Here is a 13093-nt window from a genome sequence, read left to right on the forward strand (position 1 = left end):
GTTTTTGCAAGGCAAATGGGGTTAAGTGGCTTGCCCAAGGCCACACAGCTAGGTAATTAGTAAGTGTCTGAGACCGGATTTGAACTCAGGTACTCCTGACTCTAGGGCTGGTGCTTTATCCACTGTACCACCTAGCCACCCCCAAAGGTGAAGAAACCTGATTAAAGTGTCTCTGTGTGTTTTTACTGTTGTTGCTGCTGCTTTTAGGGAGAATATAGGTGACTCATTGAAGAGAGTGCTGGGCCTGGAGTCAGAAAGACCTGAGTTCAAATCTGGTTCAGGCAGTTCCTAGTTGTGTGGCCTTGGGCAAGTCATTTAACCTCTTTTTGCCTCCTAGAGTTGTTTTGAGGATCAAATGAGATATTTGTAAAGTGTTTAGCATAGGCTTGCACATTACAGGCACTGTATAAATGACAGTTATTATTAAAAGACTGATGCAAGTGTTCCATTTGTATTATCATTATATGTATTCTCATATATAAATCTATGTACACATACATTAAATATATTACTCAGAATGTTTCACTAAGTATGTGAAGGGAAGGAGGGCATATTCCTGGTAAAGGTGCTGAGTAGGGTCCAATTAGATAAATTCACACTGACCTCACTAATCATCCACAAGTGGGCTTAGGGATAGTCAGCTAACTCAACAATAAATCAATAAACACTCACTAAGCACCTAAGAACCAAGTTGGACCAAGAGCTGGAGATAGGAAGAAAGGGAAAACAACAAAACAGCAATCAGTCCCTGTCCTTGAGGAATTCACCATCTTAGGGGAAGTCAACATACAAATGGCCATGTGCAAGCCAGCTATTTACAGGATCAACTGGAAATAATCAACAGAGAGAAGGCACTAGAAAGAAGAGGGACTGGGAAAGACTTCCTGTGGATGCTGGGGTTCCTGGGGAAGTTGGGACTTGAAGCTGAAAATCCAGCAAGTCGAGGGAAAACTTTCTGAGCATGGGGGCCAGTCAGTAGAACAGATGGACCTTAGAGATGGAGCTATGTGACATGGATGAGGAATAGCAGAGATCAAATAGAGTGAGATTACTTATAGAGGGATTGATGTTTGTCCTTCATTCTTGAAGAAGTCCATGACATCATGGAGGTGATGCCATGACAAGCACATGAATTGGATTTGAGTGAGGGGGTGCTGTGCTAAGTCACCAGCTTCACTTTCTCCTCCAGCACATCTGAGTTCAGGATGACTGGAGATGACCCTGGATGTGAGGCAATCAGCATTGTGACTTTCCCAAGGTCACATAGCTGGTAAGCGGCAAGTGTCTGAGTCTGGATTCGAACTCCCATCCTCCTGACTCCAAGGCTGGTGCTCTATCCACTGCGCCACCTTGCTATCTTTTTAGAGGGGCTAGATTTAGCTCTCCAGATGAGAACTGGGGTAAAGAAGAAGAAAAATGGTAGAAAGCAAATGGGTGATGTGAGAGGAAGCTCTTGGCAAATGGCCTCAATTTTTTAAGTAAAATATGCCTCAATGTTCTCAGCTGGAAAGGTGGGGGACCTGGGGAGCCATGGGAGAATTATGGAGGGATGGAAAAGCTTTAGAGAAGGGAAAAAACTTTTAGAGAACCAGAGACATTGGCATTTCCCCACAACTCACTTTAGTGTTGGGAGAATGACTGCTATGTGTAAGGGGACTCTTAGGTCCCAGATCTCATCAATTATAGGGTCAGGAACCTAGACAGCAATGCCACCTGGTGGTCCAAATTAGAGGACATCTGAATTAGTAATGTAAAGCTAAAATTAAATGATTATGAAGATGAAGAGTCATTGTTGTCTAGAATCAGTGGAGGGGGGATAGAAAAAACAATGGGTTAGAAATAAAAAGAGTTGGGATTTGGTCTTGGCTCTGTTGATAACCATCTGCTCCTGAGTAAGTCACTTCACCTTCTGAATCAGGTGCCTCATCCTAAAATGGAAATATGGAGATACTCCTTGCCCTGCATAATCCTTAGGGTTGTTATAAAAGTCAAATGATGTATCTGCCAAAAGACCTTGACAATTTTAAAGAGCTGTCATTCCAACTGTTTCCAGGATACATGGAATATGTATTTAAAATACATATCTCAGGAACACCTCTATCCAGCTAGTGACACTTTAGTAAGTCATATTTGTTTGATTTGTTATTTGATTTGAATCCTAATCCACAAAAGGATGTGGAGGGGCCCTTGAAGTTCATTACAGTAAATTTACTGCTGAATATTCTGAGGGGAGGGGCTATCTTTTGCCTCTTTTTGTATCCCTCACATTTAACAGAGCACCTGACATCAGTAGGTGCTTAGTATGTATTGATTATCAGAAGATACAGCCAAAACTATGCAACTTGTCCATCCCAAGACCTTAGAATTCTGGTTTCAGCTTTCATGTCAGTCTGAGAATTCTCCATCGTCTTTTAGGCCTCCTCTGTGGGAGAAGATATAGACATTGTTTAATTGTGGCATTCTCATGGTTTACTGAATCTAGGAGGTGAAGTTGGAACTTCAGTTGTGCACCACAAGTTGACAGCATTGTTATATTTCTCTCCAACTATCTGGATTTGGCGATATGTCTCAGTTGCCTCCTCACTCAAGGACTTCCCCCAGTCCCATTTCCCAATGGTGAGTTCTTCCCAAGATCTCCATTTTGGATACAGGCTCTTGGCAGTCATGTTTCATTTCCTTCATAAACTATCTCCTCTGTTACTTTTCTGGTCATCTTACACCTAACATTCCCTAACCTCAACCGAACTCTTCAAACTAGTGATGTTGGACTCTATTGCTCACTTAGGAAGACACTCCATCCTTAGGCTTTAGGCATTTTCACTGGCTGACCCCATGCCTGGAATTATCTCCCCTTCTCATTTTTGTCTCTTGGCTTTCTTAAAGGCCCAGCTAAAATCTCACCTTCTACAAAATAACTTTCCCAAACCTTAATTCTAGGGGAAAGAGAAGGGAGTAAGCATTTATGGCACCTACTATGGCCAAAGGGAAGGGGGCAAGCATTTATATAGCAATTCAGTGCTAGGAACTGTGGTAAGAACTTTTTCAAACATGATTTCATTTGATTCTCACAATTCTGGGTAGATATGATTATTATCTCCACTTTTTGTTGAGGAAACTGTACTTCACCTCCATTGATTATTTGCTGTTTATCCTGTATATCGCGTGTTTATACATAGTTGTTGGCATGTGGTCTGCCTCATTAGATTGTGCCCCGAGAGTACACTCTTTGCCTTTGCATTGCCAGTGCAAAGAACTCATTAGGTGATTTCTAAAAGTTTATTGACTGACTTCATTTCTCTCTGGTCCCTGGCTCCAATGCTCCCACCTTGCCTCACTCAAGGCTTCTTCCTTCAGTGTCTGGGGTCTTTCGTCTGCTCTGTTAAGACCTTCTCCCACTGTTGTTCTTCCTGAGCATTTTGGGGATGGGTCTGGGTAGCTAGGTTTCAGGATCCTCCCAGCTTTGACACCATGCCCCCTCCCCACATCTAATTTTCCTACTCCTAGGAGCTGTTATTTTCCATTAGGTTAAACTTTCTGAGGGAAGGGCCTTTTTTTAGAAACAATTTTTAAAAATTTATTTAAGGCAATGGGGTTAAGTGACTTGCCTAAGGTCACACAGCTAGGCAATTATTAAGTATCTGAGGCCACATTTGAACTCAGGTTTTCCTGACTACAGGGCCGATGCACTACCCACTGCACCACCTAACTGCCCCTAAACACTTTTTTAAAATGAGTCAGTATTCATTGAATGTTCTCTGATACTGGATTATGTTCGGTATACTTGAGGGGAGAATATTTATAAATGGAATGAGCACCTATGGTTCCTGCACTAGAAAAATGTTAAGATAGATTATTTTTTAAGAAATGTTAAATTTCTCACCCAAGCAAATGGTCCAGACAATCCTTGTATTTAAATATTTATTTTCATTTCACAAAAAAAAGCAACAGTGTATGCAGTTACACATGCTTTTCAGTCAGTGCTGGTTATATGCAAAACAATTTATTCAAGTGTAAAGAAAATAAGCCTTTCCCACCCCACCCCCCTTTACAAGTGAAACTAAACACATTTGCATATACAATATCATATATACATCCTATTTTCAAAAATGTCCCACCTAAAAGCGAGTTATGATACAAGCTAAGAATTCACCAGCCAAAGCATAGACACAAGGTTTGTATTTTATACTTCTAAAGGCATTAAAATATAAAAGTGTTATTCTTTTACAAGTTTCTAAGTTATTAATTCCCAGAGTACTTGAAAGCTACTTTTCTTTATAGCTATAGTACTTGGCTTTATCAAAACTTAGTTGGACTAAGACTTAGTTATAGGATTTAATTTTCTCTCAATGTGAGTTTAGTAGGTTGATGCAAATGCTCCATCTGTATGATCATTTTTTATATTCTCATATATACATACATATAATATATATTTAACCAATGGTTTTTCATTCAGTGCAACTTCTGGAGCATTTTATTTAGTCAGGCCAAAATTGATTCTTTTTGAAGTATATATTTTAGATTGAAAACCATATAGAATTTACTAAATCACCACCATAACAAACTCAATAAAGGTGCTTTTTCTCCCTTATTTATGATCACATATAAACTTCTATATTTCTACTACAGCAGCAGTTTAAGTAACAGCAAAATATAAACTAATTTTTCAACAATATAACCTGAGAGTTCAATATGGTAAATAACATTTATTTGCAACTTTTCCTGAAATCATATGGCATTCCTGAAGTCAAAGCCCCTGGGGAAAAAATAAAGCAATACAAACCTTTAGGACTGAATGCATCTTAATAAATAGCAGTAAAAACAAATTATGTTAAGATGCTATTAAAATGTTTACACATTCATTTCCTTTGATATAACCAAATGTGGAACAGTAACATTTACCATGTGGCAGATGAAGCAACTGTGAAATATGATACCAGAATGCTGAAAGCTAACATACAAGTTGGGTGGATACATGAAAAGCATACAAAAATGTACAGTTAATGAAGCAGCCTTATTTTACGTTTCAGAATGCAATAAATGATAACATCCTCTAAGAAAGGCAACAGAAAAAATTTAATCAGGAAAAAGGAATGTTCTATCTAATGAAAAACAGGTTGACAAAGATGGGGTTACCAATCAGGTTTTGGGGCATGGGTGAAAATCACATAGCATACAGATACGAGGCAGAAAAATCTACCAACACAGATAATGTGATACAACTTTGAGAACCTTCATACCCACCCAATATATTTGACTGCAATGTAGGAACACAGATTTGAAAACACCACCCAAAATGCCATCCGCTAGGATGACCCTCATTCACTGCAGAACTGAACACTTATAGGTTATCCTTCCACTCACTGCAGGTCTGACCATGTCAACCACCCATTGAACGAATTCCACCTCCAAGATAAAATATAAAACCCTTCCTAATTTGCACTCCTGTACCTTTCAATTCTTTTTACTTCTTATTCCATCCCAATACTCTGAAGCTGGCCATACCCTGCTTCCATGCATTTTCAATGGATGTTCCTTGTGTCTGGAATTCTCTTCCTCTCTACCTCTGTGTCCTGGCTTTCCTAACGCCCCAATTAAAACCCTACCTGGGGTTTTCTAGAACAAGCGTCTCCTGATTCTCCTTAATCCTAGCACCTTCCCTCTCTTAATTCTCTCTAATTTATCCTGCACAACTGTGTTGTACACATAATATGCTGTCTTTCCCATTAGACTGTGAGCTCCTGAAAAAGAGGGACTTTTTTTTGTAACCCTAAACACACTGACACTACTTTCTAAATACATACTTACACGTTACTGAAGCAACTAAAATGACAGATGCCATTTCTCAGAAGATATACATTTTTATAATCCTTTAACTGAGATCTTGTAAAAGTCAATGACATCATTTTATAGGATCATATACAAAGTTATTTTTATATATTGGAAGATTAATCTCCTCCTAGTTTTCTTTTACTGCTCACCCAAATATATACATGTCAAAAATTTGCTTTGCTGAGATTTTCAATATTTTTTTTATTCATCACAAGTAATGATGGATATGATTTGTTTCTATAATTGAACTGTAAAAAAAGCTCCCTTCCTTCTTTCTAAGCAGTCACTCACCTCATTTGTTCTACATCTGCTACCATCAAACAAGGACACCACATTGATGCAACTTTAAGCCAAATGGCAAAGATCCAACTTAAAGCAAAGAAAACTAGTGGGATTCCAAGGCTATTTAAAAAAACAAACAAACAGGTGTACTAGAAGCTGCCAAGTACATTTGTAGGCATTAGATAAACACAGCCATCTATATTGACTGTTGAAGATTAATTAACTAGTACCTGAAAAAAGACTGAAAATAGTAGCAAAACCAAATTATGAATGCATGTGTAACATGCATGTCTATGTACATTTGGGAATAAAAATACACACACCATACCAAATACACCCTAGGAGGAAATAAAAGCATCCAGGGCTAGGAGGAAGAGGGAGATACAGTGCACCTGAATTCAATTTTTTGGGAAGCTCTAAAAACCTAGCCCAAATAACTATAGTCCTTAAAAATCATTTATTTTCTAAAATGGATATAATCCTGCAATACTCACATGAAAAATATATCTGTTTAAGTGCTCTGAATGTGCAATGGCTTGGCTAGAGGTTATAGTCTTCATGAAATAATTCTAGACTTGGTGCTTTCTATCCTACTCTCAAAAGGCTATCAGCACCATAAATAAATGCTTGATGACTAACCTGACTAACTCACAGTATTTACTGTCTTGAGATCCCTTTATATTATTTTCAACACTTTCAAATTATGAGTTCTATTTATCAAACTAATTCTAAATCCAGTCAATTTTTGGAAAAATGACTGTATAGGCTGTTTTCATTTTAGTCTTCAGATTTACCAAAATAAATATTAATAAATTACAATTTGGATAGAAAATGAATGTAGATTGGAATTTGTGATGGATAGAATTATCAAAGACTCTTGGAATATATGAAACTATTCAACAATGACCAATCACCACAGTAATTTTTATAAGTGACTTTTAAATAAGCTTAATAAGATGAAAAAAAAGGCACTAGCTTATGATAGAAGTTTCAAAATACTTTGCAGACTAAAACATTCAATCACTTGTATATTGAAAATAACACATTTTGGACAACATTATTTTTTACTTCTATCACCTTTTGAGCTCGATTGCTTCAAAATGAATGAATTTTCCTCACATTCTCTACTCTACATGTTACAAATCCAAACTCTATTTGTACAAGGTATATGCTCTACTTTGTTCAAAGAGTCATTTAATTTTCAGTTATCAATCTGTGTTTATGCAAAAGCATCCTTATGGCTTCTATGGTTCCATCTCCTGGGTCTCACTAAGCCAGTGTCTTACATGAAATAACGAAGTTTACAGGTTAAAAAAGATTTTTAAAAAAAGATTTTATACAAAAACCATTTCCACTATACTTTAATCTTGAATTTCTAGGTTCCACTATAGTTTCAAAAATAGTTGTTCATAGTATGGGTTCAGAATAAGCCTAACATTTTATCAAGTATTCTCCCAATGGGTACAAAAATGAGAAATGGAAATAAATATCATCTGAAGAAGAGGCCAGTAATGGATCAAAAGAAATCCCTTCTTCCATAATGCTCAGCACAGAATATTTGGTTCTACTTACAGTGCCAAAGTTAAAATGACCAAGTAAAATTCAAAAGAAGAAATGCTTAAGAGAATGAAAATGTACAACATATATTGTATAACAATATAACAAAGGGCAAGTATAACTAATGAATCTCAATTTTGAAATCTGAGAATATCAAAGAAAAATGTAAAATATTTAATAAAATAACATGGTAAAAAAATTCTCCTAAGTTTAACTGTTTTTCCCCCTGACTTCCAAATTTAGTCTCATGACAGTTTCCATGTCAATTAATTTGTCCCTTGCTTTTCTAAGCATAGAAGTAGTTAAAATTCCCTAAATTCCTAATAGTCTTATAATAGCGCCCAGGCCTCTTAACCCTGTTTGTCAGGGTATTACATTTCTATTCTGAAAATAATAGAGATAAGTGGTGGGAAAGAAATTGCACTGGGGAAAAAAGAATAGACTAACATTTTCTTTTTTTAAAAGGTTATTGTGTAATTCGCTTTACTTTTAAATTCAATATGAAATATTTTACAAAAAAATAAAACACAATTTCATACACGATCTCACATATAACTTAAAATAATAGATACCTGGCTAATACCTTGATTCTACTGAATGAAAAATATACCCTTTCCTATCATTCAACTATGCACATTTTAAAAGAGTACACAAAGGAGTCTAATTTTAAAAAATAGAAACGATTTTAAAGCAAGTTGTGAAAGAAACAAGAATTTAGAGAAGGAAATTTTTCTCATAAGAAGATAAACACAGTAATCTTGAACTGTGTTCACATATTTCAAATTATTCAGGTATAGCCTTAGTAGCCTCACAGGAAATCAGAATGCCATAGGTTCACACCTGTTTTGGCGTTGGGGTGGATTCTTTACTGTTTCCTTAAACCTAATTGTTACTTTAATCAAAATAACTGAATAAAGATGTTTTAAATTATGCACTATTCCTAAAACTAGGAAAAATTCAAAGTCAAACATTTTTATAAAGAGGTTACTTAGATAAAAGATGAAATATTACATGAGATATTTTGGTTCCTAAAACATTCTGAATTAAAACCTCTTCATCGGGTTAAATAAAAATACATCAGAGGGGACAATCTAGAGAGAAAATTTCTTTAATATGTATTGCAACTAAGGCAATGGAGAGTCCAGCTTAAAAGACACCAGTGCTACCAGAACATGAGACATACCATTTAAAGATATGTCCCTAGATTCAAAGGTTAGAGAGTGGGCTGAGCTAATATTGGACTATAAGGAGTTTAGGTTTTTGGTTTAGGATACTTTTTTTTTTTTGGAGAGAAGAAACTGTGGAAAGATCAGTAGTTAAGGAAAAAGTTAACTACAATAACATCTGATCCAACCTGGAGCAATTTCCTATGGCAATGTTTCAAGGGTTACACAAAACTAAATACACCCATACATATCCAAATATATGAATGAACGAACACACACACACACACACACACACACACAGTCAAAATAGACCCTACAATTTAGACTCTTTCCTGATATTTGACTTTCATATATATAATAGATATTTTTAATATCTGTAGCACCTGGCTACTCAGCTCAGCAGACAAAAATACATACAACAGCTCTATATCTTATTTATAATAAAATAAAAGTTGGATGCTCATAATTTGAAGCCCAAACCAATATTAACACTTGACTTTAGTTCACCATAGGGGTATGGTTCATTATCTGGCTTCACTATGAGACTTTCTGAGGTTTTACTCACATTCTGAACAGTGTCCATAAACCATAAAGTAATCAGAGGCTTGGTATAAGAAACACTGATAAACTAATATTTTGCAAAGAAGAAAGCTTACATAGTAGCTCTTCTTTTGTCTGAATGTGTCAATACTTTTCCAATATTGAGAATCCAAACCAGTTTCAAAATGGAATTTCACCTCCCCATCTCTTTCCATTTGTATATTTCTAATTTTAAAATTGTTATAGGTGTTTGGTGGACACAGGTGAAAGCAGTTCCAAAATAAACATCCTACATTCTGCCCATAGGCATCTAGGAAACACAGACAAAATATCAAAAGGTCGTGCCCTGAGCTCACTAGAATACCTAATAGTGCAAACAGCTTGTGATGGTGCCTGGTTTCACCCTGGCTTTTGCAAAAGCAACAACAGATCAACATTTCACAAACTTTCTGAATGGCAATACAAAGAGATGACATCGTGTACTTTACATCCAGGAAGTCATATTTTTAAGGTTCTTCTCCATCCATTGGATATTCAGCTGGATGATCTGCATGGCCTCCTGGACACAGCGGAGTTGTGAGGTTGCCTCTGACTGGGCTTCAAAGAATGTCTGTACCTGGAGAATTCATACAGTCATGTTTTTTTTTTTTTAAAGATAGAATCACACATATGCATTATTCCTCTTGCATAAGGAGTGGTAGTTGTGGTGGAGGGCTAAAGGACTGGAAAACCTAAGGTACTGACCTGCTTAAATGCTACAATCCCAAATAATTCTAAATGAACATAGAAAAATATCTTTTTTTTCCTCATTTATTTTTTGAAAGTAAAAGCAAAAAAAGGAAATTATCTTTTTGGTGGTCAAAATCCATTTTGAAAAAACTATATTCCTATATGCAAGTTCATTTATACCTAATACATTTGATTCAAGGTGGTTTTAATTCAGAATATAATTAATTCTGGAGAAATATGGGGAAGGCAATAAGGGGCTTCAAAAGTCATTAACCATGAACTTTATATTATATAGCAATATATGATTATTGACACAATGATATAAAATGTCTAATTTTTAATCATGTTTTTTATATTTTTCTTTGATAGAGAATTGGGTGTTAGAATATTTATAGGGGTGGCTAGGTGGTGTAGTAGATAAAGCACCGGCCTTGGAGTCAGGAGTACCTGGGTTCAAATCTGGTCTCAGACACTTAATAATTACCTAGCTGTGTGGCCTTGGGCAAGCCACTTAACCCCATTTGACTTACAAAAAAATAATATTTATAATACTAAGATAATATTTATGGTATAAATTATATTATTATATTATGTTAGTACCTTCCCCCCAAAATTATTTGGTATATATTTTTCTATTTACTTATATATTCCTCTTCCTTGCCCTAAATGGATAACAGCTCCTTGAAGGAAAATGTTGTTTCATTTTTTTTTTATATCCCTGATATTTAACATAGGGCCTAATACATAAAAAGCACTTAAAACATGCTAAATGAAAGGAAGAACCACCATCTGTAGAATTTAGTTTCAAGATCTCTGAAGATAAAAAAGAGGCATGGTAATGACAGTGTGGGCAAATAACATCTGAATCACATTGATTCACTTCAGTGGGAGAAGTTATTCAATCTACATTACTAACCTCAGACAAATGTGTCTTTGTTGAAAACAGATGAGTTGTGCCAGCAACAATATTCTGAATGGTATAAGACCCTAAATGGAACCTGTTGGGAAGATATAAGCATAATAAAAATAATTGAAAAAAGTGCTTAGCAAAATATTATTTTTAAATGTTTATGAAAACATTCTGATTCTGCTGAGAATGCCAATGACATAGGAATGGAACTCCTGCCTCTAAGTAATCAACAGGTAGACACAACGAAGTTTTACTACAACAGAGAGATCTGGATAAAATGTACATCCACTTAACTAACACATTCTATACCTCCACAAAGAATCTACTTGCATCTTCCAAAATCACTCAGCATGCTACTGTGCTACGGAGCAGGGTGGAGGATTTTTAAATCACTCAAGAAGTACAGTAACCATAAATGAGCTGCTTTTCCAATATGCATGGTAGCACTACAATAGCCAATAAGCCATCTATAGGTGTGCCACCTGCAATCTTGGAAATGAAGGCAAGTGTCTGAGATGAACACCTGAAGTAAAATAATGATTATTTCATAGTAAAAGATATAGTAGTTTAATAAAATGTCACAGATCAAAATTGTTGCTGTTGAAAACATTTTTGTTCATTCATAACTAAATTTCAGCCCCTGTGGAAGCTGTGAATAACTGGGTACCATTTTTATAGAACAAAGAATCACAGAAATTTCATGTTAACATTTCTTTGAATGACTTACTTCTGTACAAGCCTATTCCAATTCTCTTTGACAAAATCCCAAGCCAATAAATGCCCAGCAAAACTTCGACCAACAATTCTGATGATGTGGGACAGTTTTTGTGACCGGATGATATTTCCATCAAGACTAGCTTTCATTAACCTAAGGAACAAAGCAGATTTAACTCACTTATATAATTCATAATTAAAAACTTATTCTTACTGAGTCAACAATTCCCAAATCTAAGTTAGTGATGTTTTTGTTAAGGTTTTTGCAAGGCAAACGGGGTTAAGCGGCTTGCCCAAGGCCACACAGCTAGGTAATTATTAAGTGTCTGAGACCGAATTTGAACCCAGGTACTCCTGACTCCAGGGCCGGTGCTTTATCCACTACGCCACCTAGCTGCCTCCAAATCCAAGTTAGGCATTGTGATAAAAGTCTCCTAGTAACTGAAGGGAAAAACATGAGTATAAATTATTCAGCCTGCTACTGATCACTAGAATTCAAGTTTCCTTTAGTTCAAAATGTTCAAAGGATCAAATCAACAAGATAAACATTATTAGTATAACAAGTAAGTCAAGATATTTAGAAATGGCTATATCTTAACTAGGGACTATGAAAAATTTACTGGTCTATCTAAAGGTTCTGATTTCTTCACAGTTACCAACTATTTAAATAGCCTCTTAAAACTTCTCCTCGCATCTTGTTTACCTCTATTACATTTGGCACCTTCCTTCTCCTGACTGTTGATTTCTTTAACCTGAACCATAGAGACTCTCTGTGCTGAGAGGCAGAACCCAGGAGAGTGGTCCAAGGAAGAGAAGTTAGATAGTCAAAATGTTTGAATTCGGAAACAGTTCTTGTGAATTGCAAATACATTAATATCTAAGTACCTAGGAGCTGCCAGGTCTCTTTAAATGAAGTTGTGTTAATGAATACAAAGGTTGTCTATCCAAACAAATAAATTACTTAACTTCTGCAAGTAATCAGTCAGTCTCTCTCTCTCTCTCTCTCTCTCTCTCTCTCTCTCTCTCTCTCTAAGCTGGCTGGTGTCAGGATTGATAACTTAAATCAAAAAAAATGTTTTGACTACTATGGAAATATGTTTAACCTCTATATTGAATTGCCTGCTGTCTTGGAGAGGAAGGAAGGGAGAAAAATTTGAAACTCAAAATCATTTTTTTGGCTACTTTTAAAAAATATATATTTTATTAGTTTTCCGATTATATTCAATATAATAGTCTCTACCTATCATTTTTATAAAGTTTTGAATTTTACAATTTCCCCCCACCCTCCCTTCCCTCCCCCTATCCCTCCACAGAAGGCAGTCTGATAATCTTTGCATTGAAACTCAAAATCTTGTAAATAATGTTG

The 13093-nt window shown here is 35.8% G+C and overlaps 1 protein-coding gene across 1 annotated transcript in view; it reads right to left on the reverse strand.

Annotated features, from left to right (window-relative positions):
* Positions 1-3732: 3732 nt before the first annotated feature.
* Positions 3733-13093, reverse strand: part of LNPEP (leucyl and cystinyl aminopeptidase) — a 121096-nt gene continuing 111735 nt past the window's right edge. Inside the window, exons 16-18 of the mRNA XM_074205193.1 lie at positions 11741-11881; positions 11020-11101; positions 3733-9990 (exon numbers count right to left, since the gene is read on the reverse strand). Coding sequence (XP_074061294.1) covers positions 9859-9990; positions 11020-11101; positions 11741-11881 — 355 coding nt within the window. The 3' untranslated portion in view covers positions 3733-9858. The remainder of the gene's footprint in view (positions 9991-11019; positions 11102-11740; positions 11882-13093) is intronic.

Source organism: Macrotis lagotis, chromosome X (genome assembly GCF_037893015.1).
Source record: "Macrotis lagotis isolate mMagLag1 chromosome X, bilby.v1.9.chrom.fasta, whole genome shotgun sequence".
Lineage (NCBI taxonomy): Eukaryota > Metazoa > Chordata > Mammalia > Peramelemorphia > Peramelidae > Macrotis > Macrotis lagotis.